The sequence below is a fragment of the Sapajus apella genome, unplaced genomic scaffold (assembly GCF_009761245.1).
Source record: "Sapajus apella isolate SASKATOON/1434 unplaced genomic scaffold, GSC_monkey_1.0 scaffold83, whole genome shotgun sequence".
Classification (NCBI taxonomy): Eukaryota; Metazoa; Chordata; class Mammalia; order Primates; family Cebidae; genus Sapajus; species Sapajus apella.
The window spans coordinates 3128571-3149216 of record NW_022437023.1 but is presented as its reverse complement, the minus strand read 5'-3'; the positions used below and the strand labels follow the sequence as shown (position 1 = coordinate 3149216).

The following is a 20646-nucleotide window of genomic DNA, read 5'->3' as shown; positions in this document are numbered from 1 at the left end:
AGTATGCCTACAGCTCTCTGTCATTCATGCTGTCACCAAGTGTCATCAGTTCTTCCTGGGACACATGGAAAAAATGATCTTCCTTACCCGCTTTGGCTAATGAGATGTGAGCAGAAGTGGTGACAGTTATCACTGCCACATTCCCTGTCCTTCTGTAATAGTTGTAGAAACACAATGAAGAAGGCTCCCTCAGCCTGCTTCTCTGTATGAGCGTGCTGTGGAGCAGAAGCCTGCCCTTCCACCCCCGAGCTGATCTGCACTGGGCATGCAATGTAAACAAGAATTAACCTTTGCCATGTTTAAGCCACTGAGGTGTGAGTGTTGTTACTGCGGCATAGCCTGGCACATCCTAACTAATCCAACGCTATACTGTGTCCTGTTGATTATCTTTGCCTTCAATCCCCAAGCTTGCCTTCTTCTAACCCCCTTCACAATGTGAAGCCAGCCAATGGCTTCACATTGATTTGAAAAGCAGCAAGAGCCATCCTGGCCAACATGGTGAAAACCCATCTCTACTAAAAATACAAAAATTAGCCTAGCATGGTGGTGGGTGCCTGTAGTCCCAGCTACTTGGGAGGCTGAGGCAGAAGAATCATTTGAACGTGGGAGGTGGAGGTTGCAGTGAGCCAAGATCATGCCATTGCACTCCAGCCGGTGACAGATGGAGACTCCGTCTCAAAAAAAAAAAAAGAAAAGCAGCAAGAGAAGAGGGGAGCCAGTCCCCCAGACATGGAAGTGGGGATGTGTTCTGGGAGATAAACCTGTGCTGTGCCACATGCTGGAGCAGAGATTATGCTGAATGAAATCTCTACCCAGCCCTGGAAGGCCACTGACAAACATCCAAGCTTCAAGAAACTTCAAGTTTCTCTCTCATACTCATTTATTGGCTCTCCTTAATTTTATTCCGTGTTTTTAAAGTAGGAACGACTGGACTGGCAGGTGGAGGACCGGGCTCTCAAGTCCTGGGGATACTGCAGGCTGACGATGACCTTGCAGGCCTGGATCTGAACATCCTCCTCAGGGTGGATGACCAGGGCAAGCAGTCGGTCTGCCAGTCGCGACTCTTCCCCAAAGAGGGATTCGTGCAGGGACTGTTCGTTGTAATGCCATTTCACGGCACGGTAGTGGGGTGCATTCCGGCCCTCACTTAGCCGCTCGGCAAACACCAGTACCTCATACAGGATACTCCCTGGCTGTGTGGGCTGGAACAGGCTTAGGAAGTTGGAGTGAACCTAGGATGAGAATAGAGAGAGAATGGGAATGAACTCCTAGGCAAGTTCTAAAATTCTTGCTCTTATATCCTCCTACTGCCTAAACTCCCCAATATATCTAAATTTCAGACTTAAGTGTATAGTAATTTTTTTTAGTTTTTCTTTTATTACTATCCTCTAACTTAATTGCCTTGTGATCATAAAACATGAGTGATACGGTAATATTCATTCTGGAAAATTTGTTGAGACAAACTTCGAGGCTTAGTGTGTGACTTATTTTCACAAATATTGTGTGTGTGCTTGACAGGACTATGCATTTAATCCTGTTCTGGCTATGTCTAATGGCTCAAACTTATTTGTGTTATTCATTAAGAGTATATCCTCAGCGGGGCGCGGTGGCTCATGCCTGTAATCCCAGCACTTTGGGAAGCTGAGGCGGGTGGATCACGAGATCAAGAGATCGAGACCCTCCTGGTCAACATGGTGAAACCCCATCTCTACTAAAAATACAAAAAATTAGCTGGGCATGGTGTTGTGTGCCTGTAATCCCAGCTACTCAGGAGGCTGAGGCAGGAGAATTGCCTGAACCCAGGAGGCGGAGGTTGCAGTGAGCCGAGATCACGCCATTGCACTCCAGCCTGGGTAACAAGAGCGAAACTCCGTCTCAAAAAAAAAAAAAAAAAAAAAAAAAAAGAGTGTATCCTCACTAGTTTTAGTTTTCTTATCTATCAGTTGCTGCAAGAGTGGTTAAAATATTCCAGATCTCCCACTGCAGTGGTATATTTGTTAATTGTAGTGGTTAATTTGTTAATTTCTCCTTTCAATTTTGTCATATATATTTTGAGACTATGTTATTAGGTGCATGAAAGTTTAGAGTTGCCCTACTGCTCTGGTGAACTGAACCACTGATTATCACAGACTAATCTTGTCTATCCCTAATAATGCTCTTTGCCACAGTCATTTCCCCCCAATATTAAAATACCTACATTAACTTTTGTTTTGTCTCCTGTGTTCCTAACTCTCAGAGTTCAGGAAACTCCTCAAAGGGGAATCCCCCTTCCAACATATGGAGTCTCCTTCTACTTGGGGGAACAGAAGAGGGACGGGTTTCAATGCATTTAGTGCAGAGGCAGGAAGAGACATAAAATAATTCGTCAGGGGTAAACCTGTCTGGAGATGTCATGATTCTTCCTTCCCCACAATACCTGAGTTGGCATTCATCAGCCCCTCTTCAATTTCTTTCTCACCTGGCAGTTGAGAATGTCATAGAGAAGGTCATTCTTCTGTGCCAGGTAGCTCAGGAGACGTATGGCTTGCACCTGAATAAAGGAAAGAGTAAAGCATGAGAAGGCAGGTGAGTCTGGGCCCGTGCAAGGAAGACATAAACCTCTGCTCCTCCTCCCTCTGAATGCTGCGCTGGGGCTGGTCAGCAAGGCAAGGCCCTGGCCGTGGTCCTCAGGCACCTGTGCCAGGATGTAGTCTGACTGCAGGATCTCCATCAAGGCAGGCATCACCCGTCGCAGCTGCGGATGCACATAGTCGGGCAGCGGAAGGTTGTTGAGGAGTCTGAGGCCTGCAACGTGCAGTTCTGTGTCCCAGATGGTAGAGATCAGTTCGAGTACCTTGATGGCGTGTTCCTGGGGTGGGGGAGAACAGAAGGGCCTGCTTGTACAAGTGATCACCATTATTCCAGTATCTGACTTCACTCTTCACCATCCCCATGGATGTCCACTGGGCCAAACCCAGTAGACAGTTCTCCCTAACTCTCAACATCATTCAACCCCGTTGGCCACTCCCACTGCCCTGAAATTATTTGGCTTCTTTTCCACAGACTTCTTTCTTAGCGCTTCTGCCCAAACTCCTCTTCTCTACCTGCTTCACTCCCTTACTGGTATCATCCAGACTCATGGTGTTAAATACGATCCACATGCTGGTGACTCTCCCCTTTATGTCTCTAGGTCCAGCTATGCCGCCCCTCCCCTGAACTCCAGATTCACATATGCAGCAGCCAATTCCACTTTTCTCCCTGAATGTCTAATAGAGCTCTCAGAGTTAACATGCTCCCCCATCCCCAAACCTGCTCCTTCTATAGCTTTCCCTGTCTCAGCTACGGGTTACACCTTCCTTCCAGTTGCTCAGGCCAAAAATTGCTGGCATCAACTCCTTCCTTTCTCTCACACCCCTTTTCCAACCATCAGAAAATCTTGTAGGCACTACCTTCAAAATCTATCAAAAATCAAGCCCTTCCTCATCACCGCCTCTTCTGCCACCCTCTTCCAAGCCACCGTCATCTCATCGGGATTTTTGCAACAGGCTCCTGTTTCCCAGCTTCCATTCTCGCCTCCCGGCATCTACTTTCAGAACAGCTGACATGTTAGATATGTCATTCCTCTGCTCAAGAGCCCCTATTTCATTCTGTGTAAGAAGCCAAAGTCCCAGCCAGCACTTTGGGAGGCTGAGGCGGGCAGATCAGGAGGTTAGGAGTTCGAGACCATCCTAGCCAATATGGTGAAACCCGTTTCTATTAAAAATGCAAAACTTAGCTGCGTGTGGTGATGCACACCTGTAATCTTAGCTACTTGGAAGGCTGAGACAGGAGACTCACTTGAACCAGGAAGTGGAGGCTGCAGTGAGCAGAGATTGCACCAATGCACTCCCGCCTGGGTGACAGAGCGAGACTCTGTCTCAAAAAAAAAAAAAAAAAAATGCTAAAGTCCTTACAACGGCATACCGTCCGATATGTTCTGCCCCTCTCTCCCTACCACTTCTTTGACTCCATCTTCTCTCCTTCACAGCCAAGGTTCCCATCACAATGGCTTCATAGGTAGTCCACGAACATGCCAGGCCCACACCTGTCTTAGTGTGTGTTTGCATAGGCTGTCCTCTCTGCTTAGCACACTCTACCCCCAGAGACTCACAACTCACTCTCTCACCTCCTTTAAGACTTTATTAAAACGTTACCTTTTCAGTAAGCCCTTCCCTAACCACCCCCATCCCAGCCTCCCTTACTACCCTCACTGTTATTTTATTTTTCTCTATAGCATTATCACGTGTAACACACATATTTTTTAAATTTTCATTTATTTTTATTTTATTTCATTTTCTTTTGAGACAGTCACACCCTGTTGCCCAGGCTGGAGTGCAGTGGTGCGATCTTGGCTCACTGAAACCTCCGCTTCCTGGGTTCAAGTGATTCTCCTGCCTCAGCCTCCTGAGTAGCTGGGATTACGGGTGCACGCCACCACACCCAGCTAATTTTCATATTTTTAATAGAGACAGGGTTTCTCCATGTTGGCCAAGCTGGTCTTGAACTTCTGACCTCATATGATCCACCCACCTCAGCCTCCCAAAATGCTGGGATTACAGGTGTGAGCCACCGTGCCTGGCCTTTATTTTGAAATGATTATAAATTTACAGGAAGTTGCAAAAATAGTACAGGGAGGTCCCATGTGCGCTTTACCCAGTTCCCCTCAACGGTCACATCTTTCATAATTATAGTACAATATCAAAACTAGGAAATTGGTATAATATGTGTGCATAGTTCTATGTCATTTCACCACATGCTCATATTTGTGTAACCATGACTGCCACCAACAGATTATCCCACCAGAACTGTCCCATTGCCACAAAGATCTATCTCAAGAGACCCCTTTAGAGTCACTCCACCTGCTCCCCCAGCCCGAAGCCCTGGCAACCACTTGTGTTTTCCATCTCTATCTATGACCGTTCAAGTTTGAAGATGTTACATAAATGAAATCACCTTTTGTGTGATCTTTTGAGAATGGCTTTTTTTCACTCAGCATAATGCCCTTGAGAGCCATCCAAGTTGTTATGCATATCAATATTATGTTCCTTTTTATTACTAGGTAGCATTCCATGGTGATGGCTATATCAGTTCGTTTAACCATTCACCTATTGACAGACATTTCTGGTTGTTTCCAGTTTGGGGCTATTCCACATAAGACTGCTGTCAATTGTATACCGGTTTTTGGGCAGATGTCAGTTTTCATTTCTCTAGGATAAATGCCTAGGAGTTCAACTGCTGTTGGTAAATATATGTTTAGTTCTGAAAGAAACTATCAGACTATTTTCCAGAGTGGTTGCTGTGCCATTTTATATTCCCACCAGCCATATATGAAAGATCCAGTTTCTCTACATCTTTGCCAGCATTTGGTATTGTCACTAATTTTGATTTTAGATCTTCTAATAGGTACATAGTAATATCTCAGCATGGTCTTCATTGCATTTCCCTAACGGCTAGTGATATTAAACATCGTTTCATGTGATTATTTGCCATCCATATATCCTCTTCTGTGAAATATCTGTTCATGTCTTTTGCCCATTTCCTAATTGGACTGCTTGTTTTAACCTTCAGAGTTGTTTTTGTTTTTAGACAGAGGCTCACTCTGTCACCCAGGCTGGAGTGCAGTGGTGCAATCTAAGCTCACTGCAAACTCCGCCTCCCAGGTTCAAGCAATTCTTCTATCTCAGTCCCCTGAGTAGCTGGGATTATAGGCGCCCACCAACACGCCTGGCTCATTTTTGTATTTTTAGTAGAGATGGGCTTTCACCATGCTGGCCAGGCTGGTGTCGAACTCCTGACCTCATGATCCTCCAGCCTTGGCCTCCCAAAGTGCTAGGATTACTAGCCACTTAGTGGTGAGCCACCACTCCTGGCCTAATATTCAGTTTTGAAAGCACTTGATATAATCTAGCTGAGTCCTTTATCAGATACGTGGTTTTCAAATATATTCTCCCAGTCGGCAGTTTGTTTTTTCATCCTCTTAAAAGGATCTTTCATGGAGTAAATGTTTTTAATTTTAATAAAGTCCAATGTATTGATTTTCCTTTTATAGGTCATGTTTTTGGTGTCATGGACTCTTCACCAAGCCCAATGTCCCAGAAGATTTTCTTCTTGAAAACTGCATCACCCGCACCCAACCTCCTTTATCCACCCCTACCCTTTTACTCTTCTGCATGGCACTGACCACATGAAACACACTATATATTTTGCTTATTGTGTATTGCTTGCTTTGCCCTGTTAAAATACAAATTCGGCAAGCACAGGGATCTTCCCTCTTCTGTTTACTGCCTTCTCTCCTGTACTTAGAACAGTATGTTGGCACAGTGTTCAATATTACATTGATTAAGTGAATAAAGGGATCTTAGGTTCTAAGATGTAAAATGCTTGGACCTACAGGTATTATCAAAGACAGGCAACCTCGCAAGCTTCACCTTTATGGGCCATGTAAGACGAAGCAAGAGTCCTGGAGTGGAAGTGAGCATTCCCATCGGTATCCTGCCCTTCCCTGCCCCCACCCCTCCCTAGCCGAGGAGACCTGCAGGACAGGTTGGAGTCAGCAAGTCCGGGGCAGCGTTTCAGAACGAGGGAAGAGCAGATGCATGGGAGCATGTGAGAGCATGAAGCAGGCAGTGGTTGGGGTTAGGGCAAGGAGGTGCAGCCCATCACCAATCTTGCGCTTAATACTGAGAACCTCGAGGCAGACCCAAAGGGCCTGATGGCCTAAGAGCCCTCTGGCCTGACTTACGGAATAGGGTGAGCTCCATTTCGGATGTGTTGAATTAGAGGACTTGGAGGGTATCTAAGTGGATATGCCTAGTAGCAGCTGGCTATAGGGAAGGCAGGGGAGCCCACAGGGTGCCGAGATCCAGAAGGGCACAACTAGATGGAAATTGAGATCAGGGAGTAACTACTTTCACCTGGAAAGAGACCAGGGGTCAGGTCCTCAGGATACAGACACTGGGGAAAAGGAAGAGTAGGGTTCAGGCCGCCTGCATCAGAATTTCCTGGGGGATTTGTGAAAAACAACATTCTCCTGTTGAACTGAATTCTCCAGGCATCGGGTCCCAAAATCTTTGCCTTTTTTTTCCCCCCTTTTTTTTTTTTTTTTTTTTGAGATGGAGTCTCATTCTGTTGTCCATGCTGGAGTGTCCAGGCTTGGCTCACTGCAACCTCTGTCTCCCTGGTTCAAGTGATTCTCCTGCCTCAGCTTCCCAAGTAGCTGGGATTACAGGTGCCTGCTACCATGCCCGGCTAACTTTTGTATTTTAGCAGAGATGGGGTTTCACCATGCTGGCTAGGCTGGTATCGAACTGGCAATCCACCTGCCTCAGCCTCCCAAAGTGCTGGGATTACCGGTATGAGCCACCACATCCTTTGGGATGCTGAGGCAGGTGGATCACTTGAGCTCAGGAGTTCAAGACCAGCCTGAGCAACGTGGCAAAACCTCTACAAAACCCCACCTCTACAAAAAGTACAAAAATTAGCCTGGCATATTGGTGCATGCCTGTAATCCCAGCTATAAGGTGAGAGGATCACTTGAGTCCTGGAGGTGGAGGTTGCAGTAAGCCAAAATCGCACCACTGCACTTGAGAAGGCTGAAGGATGTGAGGGATGAGGCAGCAAGTGGAGATCTCTAGGTCTTTTTATCTGTTTGTTTCTCAATCTACTTTTAATCTTTTGTGTGTTTACTTTTGTTGATATGTCATCATAGTGTACATATTTTGAGGATATATGTCAAGGGAATTTTTTCCCCAAAAAAGTTTGATGCCAAAAATTAAAATGTGAACCAGGCATGGTGGCTCATGTCTAATCAGCACTTTGAGAGGCTGAGGCAGGAGAATCGTTTAAGGCCAGGAGTTCGAGGCCAGCCTGGCCAACATGGTAAAACCCTGTCTCTACCAAAAATATTAAAAAAAATTAGCTGGGCGTGCTTGTGCACGTCTGTGATTCCAGCTACTCTGGAAGCTGAGGCACAAGAATCAAGCTGGGAGTTGGAGGTTGTAGTGAGCCAAGATCGTGCCACTGCACTCCTGCCTGGGCATTAGAGCAAGACTCTGCCTAAAAAAAAAAAAATTAAAATTTGAAATTATCAAACGCTAGTGAGGTTAGGACACAACAGAACACTCGTGCAGGGCTGGTGGGGTGTAAATGGATCCCACCCTCCTGGAAAAGTTGGGTATGCCCTTTGACCAAGTCATTCTACTGCTGCGTACACACCCTAGAATCCTCTCTCAGGTGCACAAGGGAGACAAACATAGGAATGTTCACAGCACAATGTGGATGTGACAAGCACCTGGTAACAACGCAAACGCCTCACAATGGGCAAGTGGCAGGGTATTCACGAAAGAGACCACCACAGAGCGGTGAAAGGGAGCCAGGTGGGAGGATCACTGGAGCCCAGGAGTTCAAAACCAGCCTGGGAAACATAGCGAGATTCCATCTCTACAAAATAATACAAAAACTAGACAGGCATGGTGGTACACACCCATAGTCCCAGCTACTAGGGAGGCTGAGGTGGGAGGATCACTTGAGCCTGGAAGATCAAGGCTGCAGTGAGCCAAGATCGCACCACTGCACTCCAGCCTGGGTGACAGAGCAAGATTCTGTCTAAAAAAAAGAAAAGAAAAAAAGAAAGGAGAGCTGCCCAATAAGGATGAACCTTTCAACACAGCAGGGAGAAAAGGCCAACCACAGAAAAGAAACCATCTATTTCCAAGTACATGAAGCTTAAAAACATACCAGACTATATTTTACCTCTTTATTATCTGCTGTGCCCTGCTAGAGTATGCAGGGATACATACACATATGGTAATCTTACAAAGAAAATTCAGAACTCTAAACAAAATGCAGGCCAATGACTGCCTCTGGTGGGGAGGCAGCCGAGATGTGGGAGGGGCTGTGCTCTCTTTCTTGGCCTGGGCATGTTCTGTTCTATTGTTATTCTTTCTACCTTACACATATACAATATTTGCAAGTTTTACTCTTTTTTTAATTTGGGAGAGACAGACTATTTGCCAGGAAGAGATGTAGACGTCAAAGGAGAGGCTTTTCTGGTTTTGCTATGTAAGATGGGAGGGGTTGAAGCCCACTGCGTGCTGACGGGGAATGTGGGAGACCGCCAGGGGTAGAGGGCATCAGCAATCAGAGAGGCCCTCAAGGAAGGGGTGGGGGGCAGGATTGAGACTATCACTGGCCACAGACGGGGAGAAAGCCATTTTTTTCATGGCACCAGCAGGAAAGCAGGGAGGATGGGTGTGGAACAGTAAGTCTGGGAGCATGATAACAGGGAAATGGGGAAGTGACATGTAGTGTTTTACATTTTCTCTACGGAGTAGTGGAGAAGGAATCCGTAACCCTGACACCAACCTCTGATCAACACAGGCACAGGGGATGGAGTACAAAAAATACGTCTGATCTTTGTCCCTAGTTCCAGGAACCGAGCTCCTGAAACCTTTGGAATTTCCTGAGTGACAGCCGCATCCTTTGTTATTGCAAACCAGTCCTTTTTGGTCACAACAGAGCTTATGCTAAGGAGGGGTGACCCCAGGCAGGGCCCTTGGATAGCTGCCGGTTACCAGAAAGACCAACGCATGATTAGAAGGCTGGGGTTTTCAGCTTCACCCCCAACATCTTGGGAGGGGTGAGCAGCTGCACATGACTTAATTCCTCAAGACTATGTAATAAAAACCTCTAATGAGGTTCGAAGAGCTTCCTGGTTGCTGAACAGCAGGGCAGTCCTCAAGTGGGCCTGTGGCAGACCTCCCTAACAACTGTTTTAGTACTGACTGCTCAGTTAAGTTAAATATTAAAAGCCAGTGACCTCATACAAAGGCTGGAGTGTAACAGAAGCCCATCAAGAGTTTTGCTTGGGCCTTTCCTGGGCCTTAAAGCATGACAAAATAATGAAAGAATTCTTAACAGGACTCATTTAGGATTAAACAAGTTTTACTGGGGGTCTGAAGAGGCTCCCCAAGGCCTCCACAAACAAGTTTATTGGGGGTCTGAAGGAACACCCTAAACCTCCTTGATTTAGCAGGAGACAAAATAAGGGTAATCACCCCAGCACCTGGACCCATTAAGTAAATTACTGAGGCTCCAGAGGAAGGTGTTCAGGACTCAGAACTTAGTTATAGATTAGAGGAAGTTAATCAAGTCTTTAAATGAATGCACACTTACACACAGACACATAGCTTAGACGGCATATAAGCTCTGAAAAACTTTGTAATTTTGAGTTGGTCTGGCGATAATTTCCAAGCCTTCTCCCTGTAACTGGTTACAGAAATAAACACCTCTTCCTCCCCAGTTCATCTGCATCTCGTTATTGGGCCACAAGAAATAGCAGCCAGACCCTCATTTTGGTCCGGGAACAGGCCTGGAAGCTCTGTGCGTCCTCCCCAACACCCTGCCCTACGTGTCTCCTCCGTTTGGCTGTTCCTATGTCCTTTATATATATATATAAACCAGTAATGGTAAGTAAAGTCCTTTCCTGAGTTCTGTGAGCCATTCTAACAAATTACTAAATCTAAAAAGGGAGTTGTGGGAACCCCCGAATTCACAGCAGGCCAGAAGTCAGACCTGTGACGGGTACCTGAAGTTGGGGGGAAGCTTTGGGAGACTCAGCCCTTAACCTGTGAGGTCTGGCCTAACTATGGATAGTTAGTGTCAGAACTGAATTAAACTGTTGAACAACCAGCCAGTGTTGGGAATTGGTTGCTGTCAGAACGTGGCAGTGGCAGGGAGCTTGGGGGATATTGGGGGGGGGTCCTATTATTTGGGGCTCAGAGATATCACTAGTGCCTCAGTTCAGTTTCATCCTAAAATTCAAAGGCCTTCATGACCCTGCTGGAAATCTGACCATCGTTTCCCACTTATTTCTGGGTTACAAATTCACACCCAAACAAATTTCTGGAATATTTATCCTACACCAATTAAAGGACTTAAGGATTATAGACCTCCTGCCTGCCCCACCACTTGCCCTGGGCTCACCTGGATTTTGAGCCTGAATTTTCTGATGCCAGAGAAAGCTTTAAGCGTATTCAGAGCTTGGGTTTTGACACTGTTGTCCCTGTCATCCAGCATGTAACCCACCAACACGATGTCATCCGTCGTACAAGCAGAGGCCTGGGGTATGTCGGGAGAGATGGCAGAGGCAGGAGAAGCGGGTGTTCTGGGCCCACTGCCCCCCCACTCCCGTCACCAAGATCCCTCAGCACACCCGTCCCGCTATCAGCCCGAAAGAGACAGGTCCCAGGATACAGTCTGGCCAGTCCAGGGGCAGGGATCGGCCGTAACCCCCAGGGGCCAGGCTGGCTAGGGAGGACCTCCTGCTTCCCTTCCCTCACCTCAGCCTCCAACAAGTACACACAGCGAGTGATGCTGTGCAGGATCATGCTCTTGGCGTACTCATCCTGTTTGCACTCCAAAGAGTTGAGGAGCCTCCGGAGCTCACCCGAGTCCCGCCCGTGCCGCTCTCGCTCGACTGCCAGGCCTAGACAGCGCCCCCAGCCCAGTTCAGGCTGTGGACTCAGAAGTCATGAAAAGAATGGGGTTGGGAAGTAGGGGACAGGGACCTGGGGACAAAGCTGCCTTGCCTTTTCAGAGAAGCTTTCTCGCCATAGGCAGGACCACCATGTACAACTGAATGAATGTTTACTGCACAAGGGCACCCTATCTTATGCTGTATTGTCCGTAACATAACAGCATAGATTTGTCCATTTACTCTAACAATTGTCTGGCATATGGTGGTAACAAGTAGTATTTCATCATTACCAGTATATGGCAATGATATTCCAGCAGATGGCAATAAAGAGTCTTGCAGAAGGGGCTCATTTTCCTACTCTACCCAAAAGTACCGTATGGACTAGGGGAAGCTCTGGTCATACAGTAAGTCCGCCAATTTTCCCTTTCCTTAAAGCCTCAAGCTCTTCGGGCAAAAAAGGGATGGGAGGAGCTGCTGAAGTTTCCAAGAAGCCAGAGTGAAGCAGTAGTTGGAGATCTACCAGATGAGTCTAAGGATCCACTTGAGTGAGATCCAGGGACCCTGAGCTAGCATTTCTAGCAGGGCCTTGCCTAGGGCGCTGCAGGGTGGGCTAGAGGAAGATGGAGAAGAGAAAGACGAAGGAAAGCAGAACTTGGAGGCATCACCTTTGGGCCCTCCCACAGCAGAGGCCTCGGGAGCAGGTGCCTCCTGGGGCAGAGCCCTCTCCCCAGGGACTGGACACTCACGGGCGATGCAGATGGGCGAGTTGCTACAGAGGGGTGGCTTGCATTTTATGCCGGCCTTGATGGCCTTGTAGAGCAGGTAGATCGCCCCGGCACCTGTGGCCAGGCTAACTACACTCTTACAGATGTCCAGCTGTCCCAGGTATTGGGGGATGCTCTTGCCCATGTCTTCAGTGTTGCCCTGGGCCTGGGTGAGAGCTAGGCCCAAGGTACCTGTGGGGGGCCTTCCGGAACCAGAACTCTGGCAGGGTCAGGAACCAGGGTTCCTGAGAATCGGAACCCAGGCAACAAAGGAAACTGGGGAGATGATGGGATGGAGAGCAGTGGTCAGGAAATGGGGCAGCCAGGGGTGCTTGAAAAGAGATGGGGCCAGGTGCAATGGCCCCACGCTTATCATCCCTGCGCTTTGGGAGGCTGAGGCGGGCAGACCACTTGAGTTCAGGAGTTCAAGACCAGCCTGGCGAACATGGTGAAACCCAATCTGTACTAAAAATACAAAAAAATTAGCCAGGCGTGGTGGTGCACACATGTAATCCCAGCTACTTGGGAGGCTGTGGCAGGAGAATTGCTTGAGCCTGGGAGGTAGAGGTTGCAGTGAGCCAATGCGCCACTGTAGTCCAACACAGGCAACAGAGCAAGACTCCATCTCAAAAAAAAAAAAAAAAGGAGAGGGCAGAAGGTCCTTTATATCCCCTGTTCTTCAAGGGAGCAAGGTTGGCGGGGCCCGGGTAGGCAGCTCCAGAGGTTGCCTTTCACCCACTAGAGGGAAGCAGAGGTCCATTTCTGGGCCAGGGCGTTAGGGCATTTGTGAGACAGGTGTTTGGGGTGAGCCCATTGACAGCCTTGTTCCTTTACTTCCCTGGCCCTCCTATCTGTGATCTCTGCACCCTAAATCTACCCCTGGGCTTTGGGGTGTTTCTTCAGGTAGCGTTCCCTCCCCGCATCAGAGGATGAAAAGAAGGGGAGCATCTTAGAAACATGCAGACTCTGCGGCAAACCCACCCTTTTCCAGCGTCTACGTGTTGCCCTGGCATTTCCCTGTTTGACATAAAGCTCTTGAGGACAGCTATCTTTGCATCTCCAGTATCCAACACAGAATCGTGTACTTAGCAGGTGGTTTAAGTCGTGTTCTGTCATTCTTTAATAACCTGGGGGCAGAACAATGACAGAGTCTAGTAACTGGGGCTCCGGACCCATCTAACCAGAATGATCTTGGCGGAGAGAGGGATCGCCTTTTCCTTAGTCTGTTTCTGCACTTGTAACCTAAAGGGATTCAAATTTACCATTCTGAAACTCCAGGATTAAAATGTGGGTAAGTCTGTGCCTTTCAACTAAATCTGGAAGTACTACCTCTCAGCCTCCCCATAGGTGAGATGAGGCTTGGGGAGTCCTCTGGAGTCAGAAGATGCCACCATCCCAGAAGATGTGAGCCCACCTGTAGAGGCCTTGATCCCCACCACTAAGACGGGGCAGGTGAGACCAGACCCTTCTCTCTTCCCCAGCATGGTCTCCCCACACCCTCTGACCCCATTTTGTGTTACAGAATAGGCAAGTGGCAAGCTCCAAACTAGGGCCAGGTATATAGCCAGTGCTGAGCACGCTGTACCAGAACAGGTGTTCGCCTACCTGGTCCTGAGCCCTTTTTGGGAGAAATGGAACAGAAGGCTCTGGATCCTGGGCTGCACCCAGGATAGAGGGAGGTAGGGAAACAAAAAACAGCATTTCCAATGATGCTGCGGCCAGCCAGGCCCGCCCATGCAGAACCGTGGCCCATTACACCCTAGGCAGCAGGCAGTAAACAAGCAACACTCCTGGGTTGCTTTTCTTCCCCTGCTCTCTTCCATCCTCAGCCCTCCTCAAGGGTCATTCCCAGTACTCAGCCCCAAGGTGGGTGATTACACAGACTCCCTGCAGTGAGGGGTGAGTAGAAGCCCATGGAAGCCTCCCTACTGCCATGCAATCCCATCGCATCTCCACTGAATTCCGGGCAGAAAACGACTGCCTGATGGGAACTGTCATGTAGGTTCCAAGGCTACTTTGGTGGATCTGGGAATAAGTCCCTCAAAACAAGGTCTTGCTCTGCCCTTCTCCAGGGTGGGACCCAGAGTTACTGGCCCCTCCATCCCATGGAGCTGATTCTGCAACCCTTGCTTCCTAAGCACATGTGATGCTCATCTGTTGTTTAAAGACCTCCAGGCCAGGTGCAGTGGCTCACACCTGTAATCCCAGCACTTTGGGAGGCTGAGGCAGGCAGATCACGAGGTCAAGAGATTGAGGCCAGCCTAGTCAACATGGTGAAATCCTGTCTCTACTAAAAATACAAAAGTTATTTGGGTGTGGTGGCGCATGCCTGTGGTCCCAGCTACTTGGGAGGCTGAGGCAGGAGAATTGCTTAAGCCTGGGAGGCGGAGGTTGCAGTGAGGTGAGACTGCACCACTGCACTCCAGCCTAGTGATACAGCGAGACTCCATTTCAAAAAAAAAAAAAAAAAAAAAAAAGGCCAGGCGCGTTGGTTCATGCCTGTAATCCCAACTCTTTGGGAGGCCAAGGTGGGCAGATCACCTGAGGTCAGAATTCCAGACCAGCCTGACCAACATGGAGAAAAGCCATCTCTACTAAAAATACAAAATTAGCTGGGTATGGTGGTACATGCCTGTAATCCCAGCTACTCAGGAGGCTGAGACAGGAGAATCACTTGAACCTGGGAGGCAGAGGTTAGTGAGCTGAGATGGTGCCATTGCACTCCGGCCTGGGCAACAAGAATGAAACTGTGTCTCAAAAAAAAAAAAAACCTCCAAAAAATGTTCTTTCTTGGCTGCAACCTAACTAACTCCCTCTTGCCACACCTAAAGCAATTTCTTCTCGTTCTGCCCTCAAATGATTCCGAGATTAGAGGCAAGTCATTCCCAGAGTGACATTTTCACTAGTCCACAGTACAACAACAAAAAAGACAAAGGAATGTCTATTTGTTGGTTTAAAGTCCGTTGACCATCTTTTCTTGGGAATAATTGTTTTCCTTTTTTTTCCTTTTTTTGAGAAGAGGGTTTTTCACTCTGTCACCCAGATTGGATCTTGGCTCACCGCAACATCTGCTTCCAGACTCAAGCAATCCTCTTGCCTCAGCCTCCCAAGTAGCTGGGACTACAGGCATGCACCACCACACCTGGCTAATTTTTTGTATTTTTGGTAGAGACAGGATTTTGCCATGTTGTCCAGTCTGGTCTTGAACTCCTGAGCTCAGGCAGTAAACCCACCTTGGCCTTCCAAAGTGCCAGAATTAAAGGCATAAGACACCACGCCCAGCCGGGACTAATTGTTTTTGATTCAGATGTTGTCATTCCTATTTTGAGGAAATTAAAATGTATTTTCTTAGGTCAGGCATGGTGGCTCACACTTGTAATCTCAGCACTGTGGGAGGCTGAGGCAGGTGGATCGCTTGAGCCCAGGATTTTGAGCCTGGCCTGGGCTCAAGTGAAACCCCCTCAACAACATGGTGAAAACCCCGTTCTACAAAAAATACAAAACTTAGCTGGGTGTGGTAGTGTGTGCCTGTAGCCCCAGCTACTCTGGAGGCTGAGGCAGTGGGACTGCCTGAGCCTGGGAGGCAGAGTTTGCAGTAAGCCGAGATCACACCACTGCACTCCAGCCTGGGTGACAGAGCCAGACCCTGTCTCAAAAAAAAAAAAAAAAAAAAGTATTTTCTTTAATGATGGTGATAATAGATGGTAGGTATGTTCTGCACGCATGCTGTTTTCTCTCTTTTTTTTCTGAGACGGAGTTTTGTTCTTGTTGCCCAGGCCGGAGTGCAATGGTGCCATCTCGGCTCACTGCAACCTCCACCTCCCAGGTTCAAGCAATTCTCCTGCCTCAGTCTCCTGAGTAGCTGGGATTACAGGCCCGCACCACCATGCCTGGCTAATTTTTGTATTTTTAGTAGAGACGGGGTTTCTCCATGTTGGCCAGGCTGGTCTCAAACTCCTGACCTCAGGTGATCTGCTGGCCTCCACCTCCCAAAGTGCTGATATTATAGGCGTGAGCCACCATGCCTGGCTCTGCATGATCTTAGGGAGCATAAATTAAAAGCTGCAACTCTATGGGAACCTGGCTTTCATTTGTTTTCTTGCTTTTTCTGTCAAATCCAGAAATCTGGAACCACTGGTTAAAGAGAAGTCTGAGCCCCAAAATAAAGCCGGCTATGAGTTACTTTCCTGCCCTTACCGATGAAAAGGACATGGGCTACCCAAGCACAGACCTCTTTGACATCTATGCCAGCTTTTTTTTTTTTTTTTTTTGAGATGGAGTTTCCCTCTTGTTGCCCAGGCTGGAGTGCAATGGCACGACCTCGGCTCACCACAACCTCCACCTCCCAGGTTCAAGCAATTCTCCTGCCTCAGCCTCCCGAGTAGCAGGGATTACAGGCATGCACCACCATGACCAGCTAATTTTTTGTATTTTTAGGATAGACGGGGTGTCTCCATGTTGGTCACGCTGGTCTCGAACTCCTGACCTCGTGATCTGCCCACCTTGGCCTCCCAAAGTGTTGGGATTACAGGCGTGAGCCACCGCACCAGGCTATGCCAGCTTTTTACCTTCAAGGCTGATGTTCTCATCATGTTAAGCACAGTTGCGTTTAGTAAATAAGTATGAGTTCTAGCCAGGGTTCAAAACCAGTTCAGGGCCCGGGGCAGTGTGCCTCACGCCTGTAATCCGAACACTTTGGGAGACCTAGGCGGGCAGATCACGAGATCAGGAGTGGCCAGCCGGCCAACATGGGAAAACCCCATCTCTCATAAAAAATACAGAAATTAGCTGGGCATGGTGGTGTGCACCTATAATCCCAGTTACTTAGGAGGCTGGGGAGAACTGCTTGAACCCGGGAGGCAGAGTTTGCAGTGAATCAAGATAGAATCACTGCACTCCAGCCTGGGCAATAAAGCAAGACTCCATCTAGGGGGGAAAAAAAGACAAAAAACCATTTCAGTCACGGACTTAGCTTTGTCATCTCCTTGTGCCTCATTTTCCCCTCCTGTAAAATGGAAACAGACTTACTTCATGGGATTGTTTGTGAGGATTAAGTAAAGCACTTGGAAAAGTGCCCAGCACACAGAGCTCAACAAATGTTGACCATAATCCTAATTATCTTAGCAGGTTTCACCTGGACAACATGTGGGGTGTGGGTAGGCAGTGAGAACACAGATGGTAGCACTCAATCCATCCCAGACTGAAAAGCACATGAGTCAGCCCTTCCTTCCACTTACTCCCTTATCTCTCATGAGGGTCATGATTTTTTGGGGGTTTTTTTTGCTTTTTTTTTCTTTTTAAGACAGGGTCTCACTCTATCTCCCCAACTGGAGTGCTGTGGCACTATCATGGCTCACTAAACCTCGATCTCCCAGGCTCAACCTCACCCTCTCACCTCAGCCTCCCAGGTAGCTGGGACCACAGGCGTGTGACAACAGACCCAGCTGATTTTTTGTATTTTCTTGTAGAGACAGGGTTTTGCCATGCATGTTGCCCAATGTGGTCTCGAACTCTTGGGCTCAAGTGATCCTCCCATCTTTCCTACCTCGGCCTCCCAAAGTGCAGCGATTACAGGCAGGAGCCACTGCGATGGCCTTTTTTTTTTTTTTTTTTTTTTTTTTTTTTTGAGACAGAGTCTTGCTCTGTCACCCAGGGTGGAGTGCAGTGGCATGATCTTGGCTCACTGCAGCCTCCTCCTCCGAGGTTCAAGCAATTCTCCCGAGTAGCTGGAACTACAGGAATGCACAAAACCACACCTGGCTAATTTTTGTATTTTTTAGTAGAGATAGGGTTTCACCATTTTGGCCTGGCTGCCCTCAGGCGATTTGCCCTCAAACTCTTCCTGCCCTCAGGTGATTTGCCTGCCTGGGTCCCCCCCAAGGTGCTGGGATTACAGGCCTGAGCCACCACAAAAGGACTTCCTGGTCTTTTTAAAAGTGAATCAATCCCAACTCCTGTAATCCATGTAACTGCCTTGAGTGACTATGGAGTCCTGTTTGAAGCCCCCACAAATATCTAAATGAGGAGCACATTCCCCTGAACTGTGTTCCTAAGAACCATCCAACTACCTGTAGAACCCTAAGGCCACTTCCTCATTCTCTTTACCAGTATCCTGGCAATGGGTGTTTGAGCCTAGTTAATGACAGAAGCTCCAGCCAGATGCTGTTGGGGGTCCTCTACGAAAAGACACCGCCATTCCCTTAGGGGTCCCCTACGAAAAGACACAGCCATTCCCGAGGTTGACGCTGCAGCGGCCGAGCACTTGTGTGCATAGAAGCTAAGGGGAAATTACCCTACCCTAAACTCCAATGAAAAGCCCATTGCAGTTCGACAGGCCTGCATTCAAATCCCAGCAGTGTGAGGTTTGGACAAATTCCATAATCTGAGTCTGTTTCCTCCTCTAGAACGCGAGTCTGTGAATTCCTGTCTACTGCCTGGAAGTGCCGCTGTCAGGACTGACTGAGAGAATGTGTGTACTCTCGGTGCACAGGGGACGCTCAACACGTGCGAGCTTCCCTTGCAGAAAGCCAAGAGATGAAAGGCTGGGGGCCGCCCCTGCCCTGACGTGGATTCCATACTCTCCGAGATCATCTCCTCCCAGCTAGCGCCTACTCCGGCCCGGGAACCAAATTCCAGGGCCTCCGCGTAGCCTCAGCGAAGGCGCGGGGACGGAGGGGGCCAGCGCCCCCAGAGGAGGGGGTGGGGGGGGAAGGAGGCCGCGCCTTTCCCCGCCCCGGGCCTCCCCCCGTCTTGCTCTCCCTCCCCGGACTACCTCCTCCCCCCGCGCGCATCCGGCGACGGGCACAGGATGTTCTTTCGCTCCCGTCCCCGCTCCGCCCCCGCTCTCACTTTCTCTTCGCTCCCCTCCCCCACTCCCGCCGCGCCCGGCGCCGGCACCTAGTTTAACTCCTTCTCTCCCGCGCTCAGCGGCGCCTGCACGCCTCCTGGGCGGGGGTCCCATTCTTCCCGCCCGCCCCCCAGGACGTGGAGCAAGAGGGCTGCCCGACAAGGGGCGAGCGCTGGGCCCGCGTTCTCAGGATCTGTGGCCCGCATCTGGTGGAGGGGTGGAGGGCTCACTGGGATCCGGCACTGTGAAACCCCCTATAGTTCACCCTGGTGAGGGTGGGGTGGAGGTGGGGTACCCACACTCGAGACAACTGCGCGCCCGAGAAAGGCGGCCAGGCGGGCGTAGTTAGATGCTGGCCTGGCGGGGGGCGAGTAGTGTCAAGCGCCACTAACATCATCCTCCCCCCAAGGTTCGGATGCGGAGGGGCCCAGGGCGCTGGGAGAGGATGGAGAGGTGCCACGCCCCTCGGTGACGTCACCGATGTCAAGGCAACCGGGGGCGGGGCGGTGGGCTAGCGAAGGGCAGACCTCAGGGAATTGAGGCTGCGGGTGGCTCTGGGATGAGGTGGGGGTGGGGGCGCGGCGTGGGCGGGCTTTTCAATTTGTTTCACTCAATGATGTCCAAAAAATGGAGTGAGGGTCAGCTTCTGTTAGCTCGTCGATTCAACAGGCCCTTATTAAGCGTTACGCTTGGCGCCGTGCTTAGGCACTGGGACATTGCCTGCCATCCAACCCCTGCCAGTTGTTGTGAACTAGGGTAGGGTGACCCCGCGTCCCAGGAACCCAGGAACCGACGTAATTATTAACAGTGTCCCTTTTGAAGTTTAAAGTGTCTCAGTATGGGCAGTAGTTCAGGAACACCTTTCTCGCAATTCAGGAAAGGCTCTAAGCATGCAGGGAAGGAATATAATAAACTACTGGGTGCAACAGGCACTTTCCTGGTGTTTTGTATTCTCTGTAACTTTTGCCCCTCAGTCTACAAGACAAGTGTTACTAGTGCCTTTTGCAGACGAAGAAACTAGCTCTGAGAGGTTTCAAGAGACTTATCCAGGGCCAAACTGCTAAATGTTGGAACCAGGATCCAGACCCAAGTTTCATACAGCCTCCAAAGTATTTCAGGCCTGCTTCTCAAAATAAGTAGATGTCTGCTGTCTGGCACTGTCCTTGCCATTAAGGAGCTTACAGGCTGCTGGAGAAGGGGTTTAAAATACTGCAGGACATAACTAAGCAATAAAACATAGAAAAAATTAGGCCGGGGGTGGTGGCTCATGCCTGTAATCCCAGCACTTTGGGAGGCTGAGGCGAGTGAATCACCTGAGGTCAGGAATTCAAGACCTTCTGGCCAATATAGTGAAACCCTGTCTCTATTAGAAATACAAAAGATTAGCAAGGCGTAGTGGCACGCGCCTGTAGTTCCAGCTACTCGTGAGGCTGAGGCAGGAGAATGGCTTGAACCCGGGAGGCGGAGGTTGCTGTGAGCCAAGATTGCACCACTGTACTCCAGCCTGGGCAAGAGAGCAAAAAAAAGAAAAAAATTAGAAT

At 48.9% G+C, this 20646-nt stretch overlaps 1 protein-coding gene across 1 annotated transcript; it reads right to left on the bottom strand.

Moving 5' to 3' along the window:
• Positions 1–856: 856 nt before the first annotated feature.
• Positions 857–12659, bottom strand: ARMC12 (armadillo repeat containing 12). Its single transcript, XM_032253535.1, has 6 exons — positions 12160–12659; positions 11358–11503; positions 11002–11136; positions 2675–2848; positions 2459–2530; positions 857–1232 (listed from the first exon to the last, which is right to left on the bottom strand). Exons 1-6 carry the CDS (start codon positions 12401–12403, stop codon positions 900–902), a joined length of 1104 nt encoding a protein of 367 aa, XP_032109426.1. The 5' UTR covers positions 12404–12659; the 3' UTR covers positions 857–899.
• Positions 12660–20646: the final 7987 nt, after the last annotated feature.